The sequence below is a fragment of the Lepisma saccharinum genome, chromosome 16 (assembly GCF_977018435.1).
Source record: "Lepisma saccharinum chromosome 16, izLepSacc3.1, whole genome shotgun sequence".
Lineage (NCBI taxonomy): Eukaryota > Metazoa > Arthropoda > Insecta > Zygentoma > Lepismatidae > Lepisma > Lepisma saccharinum.
In genome coordinates, this window is record NC_139244.1 from 46,879,984 (window position 1) to 46,905,946 (window position 25,963).

Below are 25,963 nucleotides of genomic sequence, written 5' to 3' on the forward strand. Positions count from 1 at the left end.
CAGTTGGTGCCCTATTTCCCACTGAGTCCATCCCGTTGCAACTCCACCACTCTTCTCCTCATGGTGTTGTCAGTAGGTTTTCCCCTGGCCATGGTGCGGTTCCTCGGTGCACAGCACGCGCTTATATACGGCGGACTCCCTTATCGTGTCCGTGACGTCATGCTTCCGTCGAATGCGCCACTATCTGGAATTTACCGTATGGGTCTGGTGCCTGGTTGAAGTTCAATGTCACGCGTATAGTTCCCCGTTTTCGTTCTTTACGTGACCTTGGTTGCAACATGCTGGGATCACGATTCTTGCCTGCTCACACGCCTCCTCTTACACACATGCGTCACTTCTGCGGGTCACCCATTCCACCGTCTATGCCTCTGTGTATTTAATCACGTATTCCTTTCTGGTCGAACTTCATTGTCACCAAGGTACTATACGGACTTCACCCACGGAAGCTGCCAAAGTGTTTGCTGACGATTCAAGCTTTCGTATGGAATTAGAGAGAAAGGACAGGTTTGTTGAGATGTAGGAGAATTAGACTTTTAAGGAGGAATCCTTCAACAGTTCTTGCAGAATTTCTATAGACGATGCGATGAGTCTTCTTTGTCGAGATCATTTACAACGGATACAATTTTTTCAAAGTTCTGGGCATAATATACAGCTGCATCCAACCAAGTGCCCCATCGCGTAACTACAGGTGTAGGGGAAGGGAATGTCTATTCTTCTAGGCGACTTGATAAAAACTTTATTCCCATATGAAACCAGTTTATCGACATTGGGATAAAGAACTCTTATCTGTTCACATATCCTATGCAACGCATGAGCCACACATGTAACGTGCACCATTTTGGGGTAGCAAGACCTACTGCAGCTCTTTTCATGTAAGCTGCAGCATCTGTCACGAGGAGAACATTGTCAAATTGTATGCCTTCCGGCCACAATAGCTGCATTGCTTCATTAAAAAGCCTTGCTATCGTTACACGTGTAGCCGCAGCTACACACTAGCAAATAAGTTTTCGTTCAGAAAGTTTAGTCTTTATTTAGCGCACTCACAATCACATTTCCCCTTTTCTACCGGTCGAGTATGTAGTTTCGTCAATACATGCCCAAATATTTTGATGCGCACATTTTGAACGAATATGTTGTAAGGTTTGCTCGTAACACCTGTGCAGATACGTTTCACGCAACGTTGATTCGTCAGGCGGTTCGAAGTTCGTATATTTCGTGAGATAGTTTCGTAAATCAGGGTTCTTTAATTTGAACAGTGGAATATCTGCGGACACAAAAGCTCTGCACAAGTTCACTGAAAAAGCGGACAATTTTGACGATTCCCCAGAAGTACATGGAGTTTGTTGCCCGATATGTGCCTGTCTGCCGATCAAACGTGAAGAAGCAACACCATGCTTGTTGCTACCTAAATGGTGCGCAATTTGCGAAAGTTGGTCATCTGCGATAGATTTACCACACGATTGTCAAAAGAACACTTTGCCATCAGTTGAAAACACATCCTTATATTCTTTACAGAACTGTTGCAAACGAGATAAAACACTTGCCTTAACTTTTGGCATATCACACGAGAAAACACACACTACTGCACAAGCACCGAATCAGAACATGACAAAAGCAGAAACACTCTCGAAGCTCTGCATTACGTTGTACGCTTGCCTCATCTGGTTAATATTTCCCCCCAATAGGATCGTAGGCGAGGTGCCAGAAGTCTGCCAGCGAGCGTGTTCAAAGACAAAACAAACCTAGCACTCTCGATATGAAAGAGGTGCGGAGAATAAATATTTTTCCTTCGAGGATTTCGAGGTAGCTGAAGTCAATGGGCGATTTTATGTATTTAAAATGAAAATTCGCAAACTATTTACATACGGAAAACTGCAAAATGTGTTTTTATGTAAAATAAATTGATTGATTGATTTTACTTCGCGTTTTGTGCCTCTTGGCTAATTTGCGAAGATGGGGATGAGTGATGAAATGATGAATGGACGTTCACAAACAACCAATCCCGAGCGGGATTCGAACCCGGGACCCTTGGCGTGTACGAGCAAGGAGTTGTAGGTATTGTGTAAATTTGTTGGTGAATTTTTTACGCATCTAACTTTCTAACACAGGTAAGGGCTTTACAGGCAAACTATTTAATATATTATTGTTGCATACTATATCACAGTTGTTATTCGTTTTATCTTAGTACTGGTTTTGAAACTAAAAACTAACTTCAAAACTTTGATCAACACTGCTCTTTTTGTTTCCACATGTTGCCGGTAGCCCCGACACACGATCGTCTGGTAGCCTCGGACACCGCAAAATGTGCCGCTATCCCCGGACATAATTTCTCTCCATAAAATGTGCCTATATTTTGTTTGTTTTTTAATCACATTTCTAAAGAAAAGAATTGAAACACAAAAGTTCTTCAGAAAATATTTTGTACGTCTTTGACCTTCTTGATATCTGAGTATTACAAACTAAAATTAAAGTCATTGCCTACTTTTTACATGGCATTTATGAACAATTTATACTTTATTTCATCGCAAGTTATTTCTTATATAAATAACCCTTAACACTACAGCCCAATGAGGGTCAGGGCCTACTTATTTCTTGTAATATGTTTTATTATAAGGCGAACTTAAAAATAAATTATTTTCATTTCTTCATAGGTAGAGATGTCGAAGCGAACGACAAATAGAGGTTCATGGAATGAAATATCGATGAAGAATGCAGTCGACAGTGTTCTTGAGGGGAAATTTGGAATCAGAGCTGCGGCCACTAGGTTTGGTGTTCCCAGAAGCACATTAAACGACAGGATAACACAGCTACGGAAAGGAGAACAGGTAAAAATGCAACCCGTATTAGGACGGTTTCAAGCAACTTTCATTGACATTGAGGAGCAGCTACTGCAGCACATCAAAGGGCTCGACAATCGTTTGATGCCATTGACTAGAAAAAAAATTCTAAAATTGGCTTTTGACTTGGCTGAAAAGCTGAAATTAGATCATAGGTTTAATAAAGAATCAAAAAGAGCATGAAAGCATTTCTACATGAACTTCATGAAAAGGCATCCAGAATTCTCGTTACGAACTCCGGAATCAACTAGTCTAATGCGATGTGTCTGCTTCAATAAGCCACAAGTTGAACTGTTCTTCAACAAGTTGGATTCTTTAATAGAGAAACACCATTTCCCTCCATCTCACATTTATAATGCTGATGAAACAGGCGTTTCTTGTGTACACAAAAAGCAAAAGGTTTTGTCAAGTAAAGGGAAGAGACAAGTTGGCAAACTGACATCTGGAGAAAGGGGAAAGAATATTACCCTCATGTTTGCGATGAATCCTTTAGGGCACTTCATTCCACTACTTTTCGTATTTCCTCGCCTGAGGATGAATGACAGGCTGATGTTGGGACCCCAGAAGAAAGTGTTGCTTCTGCAGAAGTGAGTGGGTGGATGAATGGAGAAATATTTTTATCGTGGTTGAAACATTTGGAAAAGCACGTACGTCCATCGGCCAATGACCTTGTGCTGCTCATCTTAGATGGACACTCCAGCCACAAGGAACTACCAGTCATTGTTTTCGCTCGTGACCACAATATCCATATGATCAGCATCCCTCCACGCACTACACATAAGTTACAACCCCTAGACCTCAGTTTCATGAAGCCATTTCAAGATGCTATGTCACAAGAAATAGCTTTCTGGATGAGAAAAAATGCAGGTAAAAAATTCGTAGAAAGTGACATGGCTGGAATTGTGTCATCTGCATTCACCAAAGTGTCTCGTCTGGAAATAGCGAGGAATGGATTTTCCTGTACTGGTATTCATCCATTTAATCGACACATATTTTCCGATCTTGACTTTTTGCCATGTCAAGTGACAGACATCGATGAAAATCCGTTACGAGCTAAGGTTTTGTCCCAGGGCTGGTCCCTGGAGACACAATTGGGGCGTTAAAACCTTAGTCGTACCGGATTTCACCCTCTGTATCTGAGTATCTGATGGTAGGACCCGTTGACCTACGGGCGACGAGTCAGAGGTAGAGCAGTTAAATTAAAGAAACACAAATTGAATAGTTAAGTGACTGAGTTTTATTTGGCAAGCACTCCAATAGATTATTAAATGGGAGAAGCTAGGGGCAGGTACTTATCTCCGGATTGCCTGGACGCTGGAACGGTCGGCTGAGCGCTGGTCCCGCTGGCTGGCCTGAGGCGTCTCGCCTCTGGACAGGCCCCGGCTTGGGCCCAACGGCTTTGGGGCGGCTCTGTAGACGATTCTCCCCGTTCGGAACTGTCGCGCTCTGGTAACCCGATCTCGATTCTTGGCGTTCTTGTTGGCTTCTCCTCTTGAGGCAGGTTGTTAACCACATTTATAGTGCTCTCGGGAATTAGGAAATGCTTAGGATGGGGTTTCCGGATATGGCCGTTAACGGATCAGTTACTAACAACAAATCCTGTTTCCGGAAATGGTACACCTAATGATCGCAATGGCGTGTCTGATAATTGTTTCCAAGAAGCAACAGGTAGTCAAAACGCCTCTCAACCTTCTACATCTGGTGTGGAAGTTTCCCAGCCGACTGTAGACATATACCACATGGAACAAGAAGAAACCACAAACGATATTTCAGGTTTTCTGCAACAAATTTCGCCTCTCCCTGATGCATCCAAGAAGAGATTGACAACAAGAAAACGAAAAGCCCAGATAAATGAGATTTTGACCTCTACTCCTTACAAAACTATGATGGTAGAAAAATCAAAGAAAAGCAAACCAAAAGACAACAGACAACGTGTAAATTGCAGGAGATATTTAGATTTTGAAGGCGGGCAGTCAAGCAATGTGGCCGGCCATACAGTGTGACACCTGTAAGGGCTGGGCTCATGAAGAATGTGCAAGTCTTGATCATGCAGATGCATATTATTACTGTGATGTGTGTGCTGCGAAAAAAAAAATGCAAATCCAATTAGTTTCAGAAGTTTCCGGGATTACCGCCCAATTCTGTTTTTGTACTATACCTTGTTCTTTCAGTGTTTTTTTTTAATTTTTAAGATTCATTTCTGTGTTGTTTTATATAATATACTCTATGTGATCAAAAGTATCCGGACACACCGCGAAACGTGTGTTTATCATAGAGGGCGACACAGTACTGTCATCTACCGCGTGAAACACATAGTCAGCGACCTCAGTAGTCTGCAGACAGTGTGAGACAGCAGTATGGGATGGTCTGAGGAACTCGCAGACTTTCAACGTGGTCAGTTGGTTGGGTGCCACTTATGTAGGAAGTCTGTGTGTGATATTTCCACCCTCCTAAACATCCCTCTGTCCACTGTTTCCAATATTATAGTGAAGGGATGTGTACAATCCAAAAGCGTGCAGGCCAACCTCCCATGTTGACCTCCAGAGACCATCGAGTGTTGAAGAGGGTCGTACAGCATTATCGTCAATCATCCATCGCCACCATCACGCAGGAATTCCGAACTGCATCAGGATCTACTCCAAGCACCATTACTGTTTGGCGCAAGGTGCGGCAACTTGGTTTCCATGGCCGAGCAGCTGCCCATAAGTCAAACATCACGCAGACAAATGCCAAACGCCGCCTCGTGTGGTGCAAGGACCGTCGAAACTGGACCATAGAACAGTGGAAAACCGTTGTGTGGAGTGATGAATCACATTACACAATGTGGCTATCCGATGGTAGGGTATGTGTGTGGCGAATGCCTGGTGACCGACATCTACCAGCCTATATAGTGCCGGCAGTAAAATTCGGAGGTGGCGGGGTTACAGTGTGGTCATGTTTCTCCTGGAAGGGGCTTGGCCCCCTTGTTGCTTTACATGGCAATGTCACGGCACAAGCTTACGTTGACATTTTAACAGCTTTCATGCTGCCTACCGTCGAAGACCAGTTCGGGGATGACCATTGTGTCTTTCAACACGACCAAGCACCCGTCCATACTCCAGGGCTTGTGGGGGAGTGGTTTGACGACAACAACGCCCCACTAATGGACTGGCCTGCGCAGAGTCCTGATTTGAAACCCATAGAACATCTCTCTGATGTTTTGGAATGCCGACTTCGTGCTAGACCACACCGATCCACATCAATACCTCTTCTCATTTTGGCGCTCTGCGAGGAATGGGCTGCCATTCCTCAGGAAACCTTTGGGCACCTGATTGAAAGTATGCCTATGAGAGGGAACGCTGTCATCAAGGCTAAGGGTGGGCCAACACTGTAATGACTGCCAGTGTTCCCGATGGAGGGTTGCACAAACTTGTACTTTATTTTCAGGTTGGTGTCCGGATACTTCTGATCACATAGAGTATCATTGTACTTTGTAGTTGTGTTTCAAGTTGTAATTTTGTAATTCTCCTAGAATAGCTATAAGTTCTTGCAAGTGATATGACTTTTTCTTATGTGGCTCGGGCCCGCACAGACCAACTTTTGCCATGAGTATACATTTTGCACGTGACGTTATATTGTTATATTGCCTGCGTCGCCCCACCCCCTCTTACCTCCCCAGCAACTTTTTTATAGTGTCGTGAAGATGACAATATTGTTATCCGGGAATACTTTTATTTTCTATTTCATACGGCCATCGGTTGTTTATTGAGATTGACGAGGCCGCCGGATCTAGACGGTGAAAACTAAGAATAAATTGTCATCACTTTAAAGTTAACGGTAATAGCAGCGACCGTTCCCCACCCCTTTGACACCTGAAATTACCCTAGGAGGCACTTAATCCAGCCTTCGTAAATCTAGCTCCTTGAAAGTCAGTTTTAACTCCATTTAAGTTGAAATTTAACTCTTTCATGCGCATCAGGTTTGGCAATACTGTCAGGATGAAAGTAGGAACATAGAGTGTATGGGAGTGTTATTGTATTTGTTCTCTTGGGAATATCAAACTTCCGATGGCATAAAAATATATAAGCGGAAAGAGGACAGATTGAAGATATAATTGACAGGCGGAAAAGTCGAAACTTCCATTTGATTAGCCGTAACGTGAAGCTGAAGTTGATTCCCCATTAGGAATGCATGGGATTTCTGAAAATTCTTATTCATCATATTTTTCAAATATTGTGTCTGGCTTAATAATTAACAGTGGTGGCGATTAGGGGGGCGAGGGGGATAGTTGCCCCCTGCTTTTCACCACTTTTGCCCCCGCACTATGCTAAACTTTATGTACAAAGGGAAATATACTGTCTTTTCCCCCCAGATTTGAAACTTTGCCCCCCCCCCCCGGTTTTGGAACCCAATCGCCGCCACTGATAATCAACATAAATAAAACACTTCCACTTGCAATATGGGGATAAATTCATACACTCTCATACGCCGTTTTTTAAATATTTTTTTTATACTATATAGTAACAGTGCCCATTCGGACGATATTGAAATAAATGCACAGCACAACTGGTACGAAACTGTAACTCTTCCCCTTAATCACCATTAAAAATGCATATATGGAATGGAGTAAAATAGCATATTCTGAATCTACCACTTTTCGTTTGCTAGTTTGGCGTGAGGGATAACCAGGGAGGTGACCAACAGCCTCACTATAGTGCCTCCATTGTTCATGAGTATTCTTGTTGAGAAATTTTGCCGGTTCGTCAGTTTTGAAAATATTGACACACTCTACTCTCCATTCTTAGATACTACGAACGCTACTACGACACTGTCCAAAAACTACGCTGTAGTATTTTTTTTAGTGCTGATATCTGAAGCATAAAAAATGTCACTAGTCCGTGTAACGTACAACGACAATGACTTGGCAAAATACAATCAACCAAAACTGGAAAGGAGAGTTGAATGCAAACAGAGTAGAGCAAATAGACTACTATTGTTGTCTAGAAATGTTATGGATCAAACTCCGCCCGATATAAATAACTCGCAATTTGGTGTCACATTTGGTGAGTTCGTTGAACCCACAGGCAACGAATTTCTGAGCGGAAGATAATAGTTTTTTACTCTTACCTGTCTTCCGCCAGTTTTACACTTTCCATCTACCAATCTTTGATTTACAACACTGTTTTTTATTCGTTCAATTTGAGCATCCTGAGCTTCACCTACGTCACAAACTGTTGCATTGTGGTTTCGAGCAGCCGTGATTGAGGCCAGTTCTGAATTCAAGCTGCCGGGTGGGAGATGCTAACGCAGATATTCATGATTTAAAACAAACGTGCAGTTGGTGGAGATGTAGCGAAGGCTACGTGATGGATATTTCCTTGAAAACGACAAATGAAATTTTCCGCAAACATGGCTGCTGTGCGCATCCTGACGTCACATGAAACCCAATTATCTTCTTTTGGCACTACTGTATCGAAGAAATTCACACAACGTTGAGAGAGGCTAGGCTACAATCTCGAGTATATAAGTTTCAAACAAACGGGTATTGTTAGCAACACATTTTAATATGACATTTAGTCGGGTTTGTCCAGACCGTAGGGTGTCTGACTGCCACTCAAGAGGCATGGGTTTAGTTCCACGGGTGGGTGATCAAAAGTTGTAATTTCTCCGCATTGAGTGGCTCTGGGGGTCGCCCAGCCTCTAGTCGGTGTAAAGGCAGCCCGAGCGGTGAAGACGGCCGGAGCATGGTGCTGATCATCACCTCCACTATAGTCAGATCTACACCCCTTATACGCTTAGCATGGTGCTATGTTCAGAAAGCTTTTTGCCTTTAATTTACCTTTCATGTTAGAACTAGTGCATATATTTTTCATAGGCGTTTTGCTTGATGAGTTTTACCTTCCACTTCCCTACCTCTACGCATGGGCGTCCGGAAGGGGGGGCAAGGGGGGCCACGGCCCCTTCTGGAAAATGAATGTGTACTTAAAAATTATATATTTCACACATAATTTCATTTCAATCACAATAATTTATGTTAATTATTATAAATTCGTTAAAGAAACATGATAATTTCAGACTGAAATAGTGTTTTTTGAAAGGGCATCACTATTTTGGAGGAAAATATGTCCTTTGCCCCCCCTGGAAAAAAAATACCTTGCTTGTCCCTTCCTGGAAAGAATCCTGCGGACGTCCATGCCTCTACAGTACTTCAAAGATTAATTTGGTTTATTTTACTTCACTTTTCTGTCACTTTCGACCCTAATAACGAAGATGAGAATAAGTTATGAATTTGATGAACGCGCACTCACAAAGAACCCCAAAGCCCATGCAGGGATTCGAACCCGGGATTCCTGGCGTCGTATCGCGGAGGGAGACAGATCATCGTTTTTCCACCCCTCTCAAAATTCACTAATAAAATATTTTTTTTATTTTAAAAGGGTATGGAGAAACAGATGCTTATCAATAATATTGATAAGTTCTCTTCCTCAAAGCCATCTCTTCGTTTAGATTCTAGCTTTAGAAGATAATTTCTGCAAGCTTACTCACATAAAAGTTTGAATGGAAACACAGTCGTACCCAGGATTTTTTGGGAGGGGCTGCGTTCTGGGAGGGTGGGCGAGATACACTATAAAATATCTCGTAATTACAATTTTCAACCTTCAACTGAAAGGTTGTTCAAAGACAAAAAAATGTAATCGGGGCTTATTTTAAGGCTGGGTTTCAGTTACCATTTGGTTTTTCCCTAATTCTTTACGGTTTTCATTTGAAACTTTGATTTTCTCAAAATTTCGGGAGGGGCGTAGCCCCATCAGCTCCCCCTCTGTGTACACCACACATTGGAAAAGAACAGAGGAGGCAGACAATGACAACTAAGGAAATTAGGAGAAAAAGGTAAAGTTTCTGCAACAAGAAATATTTTCAATTTATACATTTTAATAAAATAAATACATATTAACTTGTTAATTTTCCCCCACCAAATTATATGAAATCAACACCACTGATAATTTCACAGTTTTCCTTAAATACATATCTCAGTTAGGAAATACTTAACTGAACTTATTGTTTGTGTGAAGATAATATAATGAAAGATGTTTTAAGAGTTATTTAATTTATGTATTGTTTAATTGGCTCCATGTGGGTATCTTATTACTCCACTACACCTGTAGACAACAGATTATGTTGAATGGCTTTACAATTTAAAATAAAAATACTAATTTTTGGCTGAAATAATACGGCCTGAACTTTAAATTTTATGTAGTAAGCAGAAATTGGAAAGTTCCCGAGTAAACTGACGAAAAGCCAAACATTTGGTTATAAAGAGTTCCAAAGAGAAAATCAGATTTCATGTGATTATACAGACGTCGAATATTACTGATATATGAATGACTAAAATCTAAAATCCTGGTCTTTGAACTCAGAGCTGAGACAAGTGATTTCACATGCCAGCTGCCTGCATAAGTGTTTGTAATCTAACCTTCTAAGCAAGGACATTATTAATAGAAGTATTGGTTTTCCCATCGACTTGAGATAATTTATCAAGATGTCTAGCCCTTTGTTTCCTTAATTTATATAAACGTAACATAAGAATTCTTCCGGTATTTTAATATCTAATATACGAGGACAATGAGTGGTGAAAAAAAGTAATGACGACTTTGAATTGTTAATTCGCAACAGAACACTTTCCCAAAACACGTTTTTTTTGTAGATTAGATTCCGAGGCAGCATGTAGAAGAATTGGGACTTTTCACGTGTTACACAACTGTTTACAGATAAAATTTACGCGCATTACTTCGGTATAAAAATCACTGAATCTCGATTTCAATTGCTTGTTTGTTTCTCGGCAACTGATACCATGAAGATCTTCATCGTCTCTCTTCTGCTTTTCGCAGCCGTCCAGGTAATCATGCTTCATCGAGATAATGGCTCTGTCCACTCACATTTATTTTCTTTTCTTTTGTATCGTTAGAATTAGAAACAGAGATAATAGTGGACAATAATGAGAGAGACTGTGTGTGTGTATAAGTGTGAGATAAATGATGAAAAGGATAGAAATGCCAAGCAGAGGGAGAGAGATGGACAGAGAGAGAGAGAGAGATAGAGAGAGAGAGAGAGAGAGAGAGAGAGAGAGAGAGAGAGAGAGAGAGAGAGAGAGAGAGAGAGAGAGAGAGAGAGAGCGAGAGAGAGGCAATGGTAGATTAATTCAGAGACTCAGAATGCGAACTTAAGTGTCTAGGTGTGAGAAATGGGGATAGGAAAAGCAACAGAAAAGGAGTGACATATATATATGTGTGTATATATATATATATCTAATATAGAAATGGGGGAGATATTGAGAGATATGGAAAAGGAGAAACCAGAGAAAGAGTGAACGAGAGAGAGAAAGAGAGAAAAGGAAGGAAAGAGGTTGGTTGGTTGATTTGCTGTTTTAAGTCCACTTTATGCACAGTAAGGCTAATCGGGACTGGACCTACAGTTTAAAGTGGACTCCGAACCACTATGTGTCTCCACCGGGAAGGAAAGAGGATATTAAATAAAAGAGAGAGAATGGAGATAGGGAAAAGAGAATGAAGACACAAGGAAAGAAATGAAAACAGAAATGAGAAAGACAGAATCAGAAGAACGGAGGAAGTCAGAAAGAGAGAGAGAGAGAGAGAATATTAAGAAAATATATAACAATAATTCACAAATAAATTAATTCGTCTTGCATGAGGTTAAGGTATTTCTACAGAATGATAGTACACAATGCATGTGTTTCTCATCTTTATTCTTTGCACAAGGCATATTGAATCGTAAGAAGGCATATATTAGTCTATGGGCCAAGTGGCCAAAATCAAGAATTCGGTATAATTTGGGGGTACTAATTTTCCCACGAAACACAATTCCTGATGTATACGATGTGTCCATCTGTGAGTGCCCGCTTTAAGGGTTTCTCAGCATGCTTTGATGAGCAAGGACTTTCAGAAAACAAATGGGAGGATGAAGCATCTGCTTCTAGTCTTCTTAAGGATTTGATATTGGTAAAATTGATTCGACACATGGGATGAAATTTTTCATCCGATAAATCATGAATCTTTATTCTCAACCAAAATTTCTGCTCACGGCAGCACTGTACAAAACTGTCTATGTCTTTTGGTGAATGCATTTCCCCCCACATATAATATAACTTCTCTGGTCCGTCTTCTGTTTTTACAGATTTTTACTTTCTTGAAGGCAGATATTTTGGCTGTAATAACTAATAATGAGTATACACCCCCAAATGTTAACCTCATCTCCACGTACTTCACCTCAGCAACTGCAGTCTTGGAGATCAACAAGGCCCTGGCTTCTGAACCTATGGCCAGCACAATCCTTTGTAGTGTTGTTTGATTTGAGATTTTCTTTTTAAGTACACTTTATGCACAGATATGCTAATCCGGAGTGGACCTACAGTTTAAAGTGGGATCCGAACCACTTTTTGCCTCCACAGGGTATCGAACCCGGGTGCCCTTGATCACAAGGCGTCGACGTTACAATAAGCCATCGGGGAGGCTACCTTTGTATGTTTGTATGTATGGTCTCCTGTGTATTGCTCATAGGAATATATGTGCTGAGTGCTCCAGTACCGCCTCGGTTTTTACCCTGGGTAAGGAGATTTTAGAGACACGCATGGTGATTTTTTATCCATAACTAAAGAAAAAGAGAAAACTGTTTTGACACTCAGCGTTGTGTATCAGAAAATTCTTCTCTGAAATCGAAATTTATGTTTTGCTTAAACATATTCTTATCTATCTTTCTCTCATTTCGCTTACTTTATTTCTCTATCTTTCTCCCTATCTGTTTGTCTTTCTATCTCTTTTTGGTTCCCTCCCTCCCTTCCTTTCTCTCTCTCTCTCTCGCTCTGTCTTTTTCTCGCTGTTCATTTCACTTCCCTCTTCTCGTTCTCTTTCTTCTCTCTTCTAACTTCTTCTTCATTCTCCTTTCTCTAAGCCCCGCGACAGGTTAACTTTGCAGCAATTTTTCGCATACATAGACCCAAACGTGCGCGCAGAATATAGTTCCGCTGCAAGACTGCGGATTTTCTCGCTGTCTGTGATATGAACAGCTCAGCGGTTAGAGCGAGACTGGCACGGGGATGCTGAGTGTCGTTCTCGATTGGATTGATACATAAAATCTGCTGCAAAGTTAACCTGTCGCGGGGCTTAGTTCTTTGTCGTTCCCTCCCACTTAAGTGTTTCGATTTTAAACGTCATTTTCACTGAGAGTCCGTCCATTACGTTACAACGTTATCTGAATGACTTTTAAACGCGACCGCAGGAAACATCATAAGACAATTATTAGTAGCTTTAGTAAGATGAGTTTACATGTACTAGCTTACTTATGTAGGAAAATTAACTTATTACTATTTTGTATATAACTTTGATCAGTGCAAATAGATAAAAGAGTGACGTAAAATAACAAAATACATGGTACTAACATTACATACTGAAAATACTTAAAAAATATTTATAATTTCAGGCTCACCACGGCAAGAGCCACAGTGAGATTGTTACAGTAAAGAGGACATTCCCTGTCCTGGAAACTGCGCCGAAACCAAGTAAGTCCTTGTCCACATTGAGGTAAAGTTCTGTATTCGTGGTGTCTTCGAAATCAATGAAGATGCAATTCACACAGAAAAACTGATTTATTTAAATTAACGAAACACGTTTTTGGTAACTATAAAATATTTAGTAGCATTTACTAAATTTGACACTCTTGACGAAATTCTCTGGTTTGAATTTGGGTCCGATGAACAATCATTTGTTTGTATCCTATTTAAACAAATGTTTAGCTGCCAGAAACTACTTTTGTGGTTATTGCACAAAAACGTTTTCCTCTGTGAACATGCCTTAATTAGTTACTTATTGTATTAAAAGAGTTCGATAAGGTTTGTATGGAATTTATTTCTTGCACAGATAGGCTAATCGGGATTCGAATTAGGATTTCTGTCGGTTCTTGATCTATATCTACAAAGAAGACTTTGCTGGAAAAGACTTCGAGACAGGTCCTTAACTAGAATGGATTTCCAGGGCGCTTATAGCTTATTGGAGAATTTTGTTGATTTGTCTCTTTTCTGCATCTTCTAGCAGCTAATCACGACGATGAGGATGGTGATGGATTGTTTATTTGTTTGAATTGCTTCAAATCCACTTTATGCACGAATAGGCTAATCGGGATTGGACCTACAGTTTAGAGTACGATCCCAACCACTCTGTGATGTGCCTACACCGGTTATCGAACCCGGGATCCATTGATGACAAGACTACTCTATCGGAGAGGGCCGTGAGGATAGTGGATTACATGAAATGGATGAAGGAGCGTTCACAAAAACAAGCACCCATCGCCAGGAGTTCTGGGTTCAAATCGCCGCCTGGGCATGAGTGTGTTCTTTGTGAGTGCTCCTCCATCAATTTCATAATATCATCACTCATCCTCATCTGCGCGATTAGACAAAAGTGGCAGAAAATCGAACTAAAATAAACCAAATCAATCAATCAACAAATAACGCCCATGCCCAGGCCGGTATTCGAACCAGGAGCTTCGGTGGTGAATACGAATTAACATACTTAACGCACTCGGCCATCCAGCCGGCAGGTTGTTGTATAATATACACCTATTTTTCAAACTTTTCACAGTAGAAAATGCATGTACTTGTATGTGGAATGTGCATGCTAGAATCGGACGGCGGTCTGAAGGTACCAACTTATGGCGGAGGCGGTACGGTGCATGTACATTTGTACAAATAGGAAGAGAAGGATTTTTATGTACAACAAAATCATCTAGATTCAAAGGTAACATCGATATAGGTCATTTTAAAACTTGAATTTTGTGTTTCAGAATTTGGACAAAGAATAATCAACGGGGAGACTGCTTCCCGAGGCCAGTTCCCCTACCAGGCAGCGCTCATAATCGACGGCAGCATCTTCTGTGGAGGATCCCTCATTGACACCAACACTGTCCTCACAGCTGCCCACTGCACTGTTGAGTAAGTAGTCAATATTCAGATTACATATAAAGCACATATGAGGTGTGGAGGTATGGCTCCATATATTATCGATCTCAGCCATACTGGAGACCATTAGCACCACGTTCCAGTCACCTAAAATTCCCCAACCCCCTGGGTGTCCATTGATTTCAGGGTGTGCGATCCCTGACGGGGACAATTCTACGCATCCAGGCAGAGAAAGTGGAAGCAATAAATCGGGCGAAACAGGACTGGCTTGGTAGTTCAGTTGGTTGAGAAGTGGCACTCTATAAGGGAGATCCTGGTTCTTGTGTTTAGAATATCAGTATTTTCTCTATCCGTTTATGTATATATTTTATTTGTGTCCAAGAAAAGTAAAATATCTCTAGGTTTAAACACACACACGGGGGGACGTTTTTCGTGAGTTGGTAGCTGGGAGTGTGGATAGATAAACCACTGGTGTAAATCGACATATATAATTCCTTCATGAAAGTTTAGCATATATTTGTCCCGCGTCTGAAAAATAGTTAACACATTAGTTGTTATAGCTTTGTGCATTATAGTTGAAATATTACATTTCACAAAATCTGCTAGTGTTGCCAAGTACGGACAGTAAGTTTAATCTTCTGTGTCCGAAAATTCTGGGTCCTATCATTGGTTTCGTTACCTGACGAACCACCCGATAAAAGGTCATAGACCAATTGAATCGTTTATTTCAGAAACCTCCCATTTGAGGAAAACTACTTTTTTACAGTTTCATATAGCCCTTACCAAGACGCATCATTTGATGCAGCAACCGCTCATGTAAACGCGCACCCAATAGGTGGCCTTGAAATATCCGTTTACTGCAGAAACCCCTCAAGCGCCGCGACATAGAGGCTTTCTGCAGTAAAGACGCAGCTTCAGTTGGTACCAACTGATTCAATCGCGCAATCCGTGCACTTCGCGTTGTATCAATGAACAAGTGTTCTCCCGTGGAGTGGTGTGTTTAACATTGTCGTGAATTCAATGGCGTGCCCAAGGGGACGGGGTTTGGTGGGTGTCATAATCTCTCCTTTGGCCCAGCATTCCTGAAGAAAACGTCAAAAGCAGAAAAAGGTGACAAAATAAAGGCTGTCCACGAAAAAAATGTATACGTAACCCTCGCCCCGCCTTTTAGAAAATCCTTGGCTCACCATTGCGTGAATTGTTGCCTGAACTAAGTTTCTTCTCAGCTACCCTCAGTAAAAGCCAACAGGAAAGGTCCCCATAAACAGGAAGAAACTGAACGATATTCGTAAGTTGCTGGATTACGCACAAGAATATGAGAACTTCTACGACAACATTCGGCTATGGCCAACAACAGATGCTGAATGCTTGAACTTGGACTATGGGGAAGATCATAGGCGTAGCTAGAACTTTATATTTGGGTGTGCACAAAGAAAAAAATGAGGTCTTGTACCTTTTTAATAGCATATTTTGCAACACAATCACTTGGCTCTTTAACTGCACTGATGTTTGTAAAGGAATATAAATTCACTAAATGACAGTGTTGAAAATTTCTGAATATATGTAGTAGAAAAAATCAAATTGCATAGAAATTACACGCACACAAAATGTTCATAAATGCAAACAAATACATCAAAATACACGTCATCTATAACAAGAGACGTCTGTCAAAATGTGCAATGTTCTTAAACTCATCAATAACTTCATTTACATCAATAGATAAGCTTTTTCCTGTTCCACAAATAGCAAGAGCAGGGCTTCCAATCTATCCTGCTTCTGAGTTTTAACTCTCTCTCTCTCTCACGTGCAGGTTGTGACAGGTATAGAAGAAAAGAGCTGTAGTACAGAGTAGAATGCAGAAAATATCTTTCGTTCTCCAATGACATCAAAAAATCGAAAAACCATAGACACTCGTTTCATTAGCGATAATGCACACGTTTGTACCAAGTAATGTCATTTTCAACTTCATATAAACTGCCTCTTATTTTCTCTCTTATTGAAATATCTGTATTTAATTCTCTTTGATAAAGCAGCTCATTAGGGTGTGCCTAGGCACACCCGGCACATCCCGTAGCTACGCCTATGGGGAAGATTAAGACCGTTAATATACTACCTGTTTTCTTCTCTGAAAATAAATGTTTTATCTGTTCTTGGAAGATTTTTTTTTGTTTCGTTGCTTTTAAGTTTAGCTCAAATAATTTGAGATGATTTTTCTGAAGAAAACAATACATTTGTGTTTTCAACCTTTTTGATTTTCTTCACGCTCAATGTCATGTATTTCATGGCTAAAAGAGAACAAAAGTCTTATTTGTGATTCGTTGCGATTTTCTCCTTCCATAAACAAAATAATAATAAATGAGCATTATGAAATCGCGCAGATAATGGCGCAAAACAAATGTACAAAAGTTGTTTGCTGCAGAAACCCCCTATGTGAAAATTGGAAAAAATAATTATTCCCCTACTACTAAATATCGGAAACTCTCAAAAACCACGTAATAGTGTTTGGACAAAGGGACTTAAGTTTGACCAATTTGTTTTACTGCGCTCAAATATTATGTGGGACAATAACACATTTTTTATTGTTTTCTCACAAACGATATTTGTGCAGATAGGATGCTTCTAAAATAAACGATTCAATTTTTGAACTGAAAAAAATTGAATGCTACGTTATGCGGTGAAGTGCGGTAAATATCTGCTGATAGTAATTGAGATATGTTTTTTGAGTGTAATTTATAATAAAGGACTGATGATAATGAAATTTCGTAAATTTGATGTAGAGACAGAGAGAGAGAGGGGGGAGAGGTAATTTGGGGGACGAGGATGAAGGATGATTAGATGAAATTGATGAAGTGACGCTCGCAAAATAATAGTCATACTCTGGGGAGGACTTGAACTCGGAACCTTCCGTGACGATTTCGTAGGAGCGCGCTTGCCCACAAGGCGGTATATAACCTATATAACTAATATTTTTCAAACAATACATTCTGCCTAAATGCATTTTATTTTCCTCTCTCAGTGCTAGACAGGCCCAAGTCTACTTGGGTGCCCAGAATATCAACTCGGCAACAGAAGAAGGCAGAGAAATCATACGATCGGCCAGTTTGACCCCTCACGCAGGCTTCAGCTTCAACACGGCCGAAAACGACGTCGCCATTATTAAATTGTCCAGTGCAGTCACCGAAAGCGGTAAGCAGTAGATATTGGTAATTTCACTATCCATAATACCCAGTGTGCCATTAAAATTTTGCTTTTTAAGGTTTGTGGGGAAGGGGGAAGGGATGCCAGGGGATTGCTATTACATCACTGGAACTAGGCATTCGTAGTACATGGGAATAGTAGTTTGATTGATTGATTGACAGATTTGTTTTCTTTCACTTCGCTTTTTGTACCACTTTTGACTAATTTGCGAAGATGGGGATGAGTGATGATAAGATGATAGTGATGAATGGACACTCACAAACATCCATGCCCAGGCCATGATTCGAACCCGGGATCCCTGGCGTCGTAGCGTGATGTGGGAATAGTAGTAATAGAAATTGTTAACATCTTTACTACTAATATAGTAGGGCGGGGCGACTCTGAACGATTTTCGGTTGCAGATCAATAAGGCGTAGTTGAAAATAAAAACTTTTGCATTTACTGGAATCCAGTATATTTCCTTTAAAGTAGCATGAAACATTTCTACAAAAATGCAAATAGTTTGTCCATTATTACAAAAAATGTTACATAACTTGTTTTGTTCAGAGCCACCCCGATAAGCTAAAGAAAAAGTAAAAGCAAGCAAAAAAAGACACATGCATATTCTTGTTCTTGTGCAAGAAGGCATGGCAAATGGTTATTAAATGGAAATTGAAGAGAACAAATAAATCCAGGACACACAAAACCTGAAGATTAGGGTTTATTTATGTAGCCATTCTGCATCGGCCACACGTAAATTGTCCGCTGTGTCCTGCACCAACACCAGAGGAAACGAAACCCCGTCCACAAAGTCCCTCATTCATCTTCCGACGTTTTGGTGCTCTTTGTTTGGAATTTTTGCATTTTCTTCTTCTCTGGTCGTCGTTTCTGTCGTGATTTGGCGCTGGTTAACTTCGTCATGTAGTCAGACGATGTAAGCAAGGTTGCTTTTTGATGATTGACGTTCTTTTTCTCGGGGGTTTTCACTTCAGGCATCGGCAATACGTCTGCGAAAGATGGAGAAGCATTTCCATCTAGTGGCATTTGACGCTTCTGCGCAGCATGTACCCTTGTGGATATCTCTCGCGTCAAATCCTCCTGATGTGATTGTGCTTCAGGGTCCTGAAGAGAAGCATGTGAGTCGTCGTTTTCTGTTGGCGTTGTTTCTCCGGATCTCTCGCGAGGTGAACTGAATGAGATGAGAGTGAAGGTTCAAACACGTGATCTGGAATGATATCAGGATTGAAGGGGTGAATCCCACAGACTTCGAAACCTTTCACTGCGTTACCTACGGTGGCAGATTTCCCCCAGGCCTCATTAATAACAATAATAATAATAATAATAATAATAAAAACAACACCAATAATAATAACACTCTTGTTGTTATTATTATTATTATTATCATCATAGTAGTAGTAGTAGTAGTATCAAAGATGTTATTTTTCTCGTAAATCTCGTAAAAGGGATAGAAGTCGGTGCTAAAGTATTTGTATTGGCACAAACGATTTGAATTTTATTTTCAAAGCGTTCAATTTTACATTAATAATGGAAAACAAGTTCACAAACTGTATTTTTGAAAGACAGAAAATGCATGATAAATACATTCCGAATAAAATTCTTTTTTACACATAACATGTACCTAGGTATAACTCACACGTGTACGTATAACATGTGTTTTACACATATGCAACATGGAGCGACGTAAAATAAAGAAAAATACATGTGTAATATGCTAACACTAATTGTGTACGTGTTCAAAGCTTCTTGAATACATATATGTACAATATATATAATTTAAATGTATTACATAATCTATTCATCTACCTCATAACCAACCAACAGCAAAAAATATATAAATTGTCTCTCAAATGTGCACGGTCCTTTCCCTCAAGACAAATGTTCCTGCATTTAAAACAAAATCAATTAAGAGAAGTCTTACTTTTCTCTCTGATAATTTAAAATACATTACAGAAAACAACAATGCACTGCGAGGGAAGCGAGAAAGAACATTTTTAAATCAATTTTTTTGCAAACTGGAAAGAATGTTGACTTAATATGGTGCAAATAATTTCACGGGGCGCTATGGCATTGTCTCTTAAAACTTTTTTGCATTTAGATTTTTTGGCTTCCAGACCCTAGCTACGGCTCTGAATGTGATAAGAGTAAGGTAAGCATGTATTGCGAACGAAGCGAGCAAAAAAAAAAAATTACGAGATGTATTTTTATTTGCATAAAATTTGAAATAAAGGGGGGCGATTGCCCCTCTGTGCCTCCTGCAGGTGCCCTTGCTATCAATATTTGCTCCCTTGCCCCCCAGAAAGAATCGATTTCCCTACAAGGTTGAGGGGGCAATACCCCTTGCCCCCCTGTTGTTGCGCCACTGTATATAATTAACCGATATGACGGTAGTAAATTTGACTAAGGGCTATGACGATTTGTGTAGTGAAATGTAGCGGTATTATAACATGCAAATGAACTTCAAATGTAGTTGAATTTCTTATTTTCCAAATTACAATAAAGCCTCTTTACCTCTCCTTTCAGAATACATCAGTCCAATTGCTTTGGCTAGTGGATCAGACACTTTTGAAGGAGTGTCCGCCACTGTCAGTGGATGGGGAAAGACATCTGATAGTAAGTATATCAATTTAACAGAAGTATCTTAGCTTTAACATGAAATATCTTGAATATGTAACGAACTCTTGTCTTGATATGCAGAGCATAATCTGATAATTTTAACTATTCCTGAGAAATGTACAGACCTGGTTCGGGTATCTTGTTGTATGAAGTTGTGAACTTATGTTTCATCATATATTTAAGATGGCCAACACAAATTCTTACAATGTAGAAGAACGACTATTTGCAAGAGTGTGGGTTCATGAACGTCCACGCAGAGAAAATAGTAGCTACTTTGCAGAGTGTGCAAGGGGAGTTCACGGTAAGATTAAAAAAAGCAGCCTGTTCTAAAACGAACAATATTACTCGGGAGAAACAAGCTGTTTTTTACTTAATCAATTATGGACAAAAAAAAGTACGAGCACGTATATACGACCATATTCACAACAGAACCATAAACTTGCAATTAGCCATTTTTTCACAATGTAGGAGCTTCTATCAGACATCTGAAATGATGCATATAAATGCATGGGATTAACAAGGCACTTGGATAACTCTTTACAGTACGAACAAAATTGGTATTATTATGGAACATTTAAAGCACACCATAACATTCGTATAATTATGGCAAATAATGGTAATAGATAAGGTTGTTTTTGAGGATCAAGTATAAGTTGTGGAAATTATACGTAGTGTCTCTCATTAAGTACCAAACGATGACGGTGTTCTATCTGACACCACAAGCGAATAGAATGGATTCCACAACTGTCTAACAGAATAGCTACATCAATACAGTTTTCCTCATAGAATAATACTATTTTGATCAGGCTAAATGCTACTACTGTTGAGCTTCTTCAAATCAAGACATATTTCTTAGATTTGAACGTTGTATGCTGATCAACTTTTGTACTGAGGCTTCACCACTATATGTTTATTTAAACAAACAAGCACATATTAATGACTTATCAAAAAATAGTGCCAAAGTGTGACGAGAGAGTATTTCCTGAGGCAGTAAACATACTTCTAAATATCAGTCAGATCTTAATAGAAGGATGGCTAGATTTGTTCAAGACAATATATACGAGATTTGACATATATGAGGAATTAAAAAGTCAGGCTATTCTAAATAAAGTTTTACTAATTGTTTTCTTCTAGGTTCAAGTGGAATTAGTTCTCAACTGAAATACGTGTCCCTGCCTATCCTACCTAATGATGATTGTGCATCTTATTACGGAAGCATCGTCATTGACTCAATGATCTGTGCTGATGGCGCTACAGGCAGTACCTGCAATGTAAGTATTTAAGTTACTTTGGTGATTATTACCAAATATCATTAATTTAGAGAACACGCCTTCAAGTTTTCAAACATATATTTGCAACTATGGTAAATTTTTACATATCGTAATATAGATTATTCTTTTACATATTTTTCTATTTGAATGACGAATGAACAGATGTTTTCTGGTATGCATTACAAAAATAAATGATGTCGCCATCGTAATATTGAAAGTTTTTTTTGGGCAAATTTTTCAATTTATGAACTAACTGTGACGATGAAGAACCGCTAGTGCCTGTTCTATTTCGGTCACTCTCCGTCACTTTTATACAATACAAGAACAGTCCAAAACTTTCACATTGACATAAGACTGCAATCATATAAAAATCGTTTTAATTACATAGGACTGTTCCTATAAAATAAGTTGAAGTATTTGCAAGACAACCATTCACAGACCACATCAAAAATTTATTCTATGTAACATGTTTCCCAAGGTAACAGAATTTTTATACACGGGAATTAATGAAAATGAGTAATGTCACTTTAAATATACATTAATGTCACTTACAATAGATCGTTCCTATATTATTTTTATTATTATTATTATTATCATTATTATTATTTGTACATGTGTTTAAATATGGACTGATATGTGTATAGTAAGTAGTTGAATTGATTGATTGAATTATGTTATTTTGCGTCGCTTTTCTGCCACTTTTGGCTATTCGCAACGATGAGTGATGATACGATGAAATTGATGAAGGGAAAATTGAAGAACAACCACACCCAGGCCGGGATTCGAACCCGGGATGATGCATAAATGGTTACGAGGCCCTGATAAGTAAGATAACAACTTAGAAAGTAAATATAGTTAATAAACGTGAACACAGTTTAATATTTTGAACAATATTAGGCTTCTTCGGGCAACTACTTAAAATGCACTATTTCATCTGGAGAAGACACGTAGGCGAAAAAAAAGTTATCAAATACAATTGGCCAGGAAGAGAAAAACCCTCTTCTCCTCTCGTTCTACCGTAAGGGAACAAAGGTATAGTGGGCAATGCAATCAGCTGCTTGCCATGCTATCCTACCCCTGCGTTGCGAAAATGCGCCGCTCTCTTCGACACATCGCTGTCACCTTTGTTCAGTGACATGAAGGGAAACACCGTACACAGCAAGAGCAGGAACGTAATTTTTAACTTTGCTGTATTCCTTGACACGGAAGCAAGGAAGATGTTAAATAGGGCAACACGAGGACACTCGGGAGCGAAGGGGAAGCGAGAGGAATGTCTACTTTAGTGCGCGAGTATACCAAGGTTTTTCTTGTCTTGCTCGGCTGTAGCTCTTCATCTTATTCTATTGTATAAATATTGGAAATAATACTCTACACATCATTCAGTTGCTGCAAAGAAGTAACCTCATTGCAATTGTAGGCAGTAATGGCCCGGGGTCGAAAATCCCCTCTGGAAATAGAGAAATCCATCCCGAAAATGTTCATAGCCTGGGAGAGAATTCGGACGATAGCTGAGAAAATTGGCAACCATGTTCACTTTTTTTTTTTCATAATAATAAGCACTAATTCAGTCCTTTATAATTAAAAGTAAAAATAATGAACATATTTAAATTATCGTCCGTTTTGATAACTGCTAACTAGGATACTATACATATAATAATTAATTGAAATTCAACAATGGGCACGTGTAGAGCAACAAGGCGGGTGAAATGTAAGCTTACATTGTTGTAACGAATTTCAAGTTCTTGCAGCTATTTCAACGGTTAGTCAGCCAACATTTTGCTGTGGAACGGTAGCGATGTGCCTAATTTAATCCCAAAGAGACAAACTAGCGACAATTTAAAATGATCTCATCGCAATTTAAGCTACAAAGGTCGAAAAAATGACTAACTTTAAACATATATTTTGTCTTCTCTCAGGGTGACAGTGGAGGTCCCTTGGTGTACAACGGAGAGCAAATCGGAATCGTTTCCTGGGGAAGCGACTCAGGCTGCGAGAGTGGATATCCAGCAGTCTTCACCCGCGTCTCATCCTTCACTGACTGGATCGCACAGAATTCAAAGCATTAAGTTATTATATTCATCATCATTCAGTTTAAATGAGCAAATATCTTGTATACTCTCACTGTGATTGGCGCTAATAAAATTCTTCAGTTTTATCTTTCTATGCTCTGTCATTCGTTTTCTTATTTTACAAACCATGTTCCCTGACTTTTCCAGATGTGTATGCACAAAGGTGGTTTCATATGCTAATTGTTAATAAACACCTCCCCGTCGCGATCGGGCGTTAACTAAAAAACCAAAACGATTGCATCAAATTTCTCCAGTTTATTTTACTACAGGGTGGCTCAATAAGTCACTTAACACCCTCAGTACAAGGCCACTGCGGCATGGAATTTGAAATTGGCGATAACCAATCGTTATCTAGCCAAGGGGGAACCACATTGACGCCACCCACACGGTCGGCGGCCATCTTGATGTCCGCCATCTTGAATTCAACTTCAGAATTTTAAATGGGAAGGGGATCGTGCTACATATCAAAATGGGCTAGAATTTCACGAGAAATGCAATGGTGAAGTTTTTTTTTTACGTATCTTTAACCAGTAAAACGTTATGACTGAATTCTTGTACCAGTTTGCTCCTTTTCGAGGTGTTAGAAAAATGCCTTAAAATTTGTTTAGCGCATCGGTAATGCATCGAGATCAAAGTGACGTCTATGGAGAGACGTTTGCATGCCATTGCACATTATTTTAATCGGATACATCCATGAAGAGCTGTGCATTATGAATGGTTGTCGCGAACAATTTACAGTGTGACGCTTCCATTGAATTAAAAGTCCTTCACAGTGACAAGGCTAATGTTTATGTTCATAAGGAAGTTTATAAACAGAATATGTGACCCTTGTCATCTGATAACTAACTTTGGGACAAAAACTGGTTCATAACGTTCCCATAAGTGTTCTGGTGTTCTTCCCTATTGAAAAAACTCTGTAAAAAGTACCTTCTTCCATAAGCAAGGATGAAAAAAAACTGTTTATTTAACAAATCCAAGTAGCCCTAAGCATTTAAGGTTACGTTGATGAAAAATTGACTAACCAATCGTGTTCCACACAGCACGCCATACCATTAACTTACCAACACTAACCATTCAGCTTCGATCTGTCGAAAATGGGTTATCAGATAAAAATCATCGAATATTCTGTTTATGAACTTCCTTATCAACATAAACATTAGCCTTGTCACTGTGAAGGACTTTTCATTCAATGGAAGCGTCACACTGTAAATTGTTCGCGACAACCATTCATAATGCACAGCTCTTCATGGATGTATCCGATTAAAATAATGTGCAATGGCATGCAAACGTCTCTCCATAGACGTCACTTTGATCTCGATGCATTACCGAAGCGCTAAACAAATTTTAAGGCATTTTTCTAACACCTCGAAAAGGAGCAAACTGGTACAAGAATTCAGTCATAACTTTTTACTGGTTAAAGATACGTCAAAAAAAACTTCACCATTGCATTTCTCGTGAAATTCTAGCCCATATTGATATGTCGCACGACCCCTTCCCATTTAAAATTCTGAAGTTGAATTCAAGATGGCGGACATCAAGATGGCCGCCAACCGTGTGGGTGGCGTCAATGTGGTTCCCCCTTGGCCAGATAACGATTGGTCATCGCTAATTTCAAATTCCATGCCGCAGTGGCCTTGTACTGAGGGTGTTAAGTGACATTTTGAGCCACCCTGTACATTGCCATGAATTTTGAGTAGCTGCTTTTATTTGTTTGTCTTGGTTTAAGAAAGAAAAAAAAGGGGGGAAAGAACTCGCAACAGTGAGTGGTGCCCACCCTTAGTCAAGCGGCAATTACCGCTTTCCAGCTTTTGACCTTTCCTGTGACTAAAATTCATACCGTACTATGCTTTGTGGCCCCTGGGGATTGGTCTTGGCCAGGCGACAGTTCTCCCTCGAGAGCCAGATCCAGATAATGTCAGATAAAGCCCCTCCAGGGAGACCTCCATTCACCTGGTTTCAGACTTTAAAGAGATTTTTACCAGGCGGCGAAAATAGAGAGATGATGAAAAAGTAAAAGAGAAAGAGAAA

The 25,963-nt window shown here is 39.7% G+C and overlaps 1 protein-coding gene across 1 annotated transcript in view; it reads left to right on the forward strand.

Moving 5' to 3' along the window:
* Nucleotides 1-10,654: 10,654 nt before the first annotated feature.
* Nucleotides 10,655-25,963, forward strand: part of LOC146000576 (uncharacterized) — an 83,926-nt gene continuing 68,617 nt past the window's right edge. Inside the window, exons 1-7 of the mRNA XM_083138326.1 lie at nt 10,655-10,713; nt 13,311-13,389; nt 14,670-14,817; nt 17,801-17,970; nt 20,503-20,592; nt 21,730-21,866; nt 23,783-23,925. Of these exons, the coding sequence (XP_082994452.1) occupies nt 10,669-10,713; nt 13,311-13,389; nt 14,670-14,817; nt 17,801-17,970; nt 20,503-20,592; nt 21,730-21,866; nt 23,783-23,925 (812 nt within the window). The 5' untranslated portion in view covers nt 10,655-10,668. The remainder of the gene's footprint in view (nt 10,714-13,310; nt 13,390-14,669; nt 14,818-17,800; nt 17,971-20,502; nt 20,593-21,729; nt 21,867-23,782; nt 23,926-25,963) is intronic.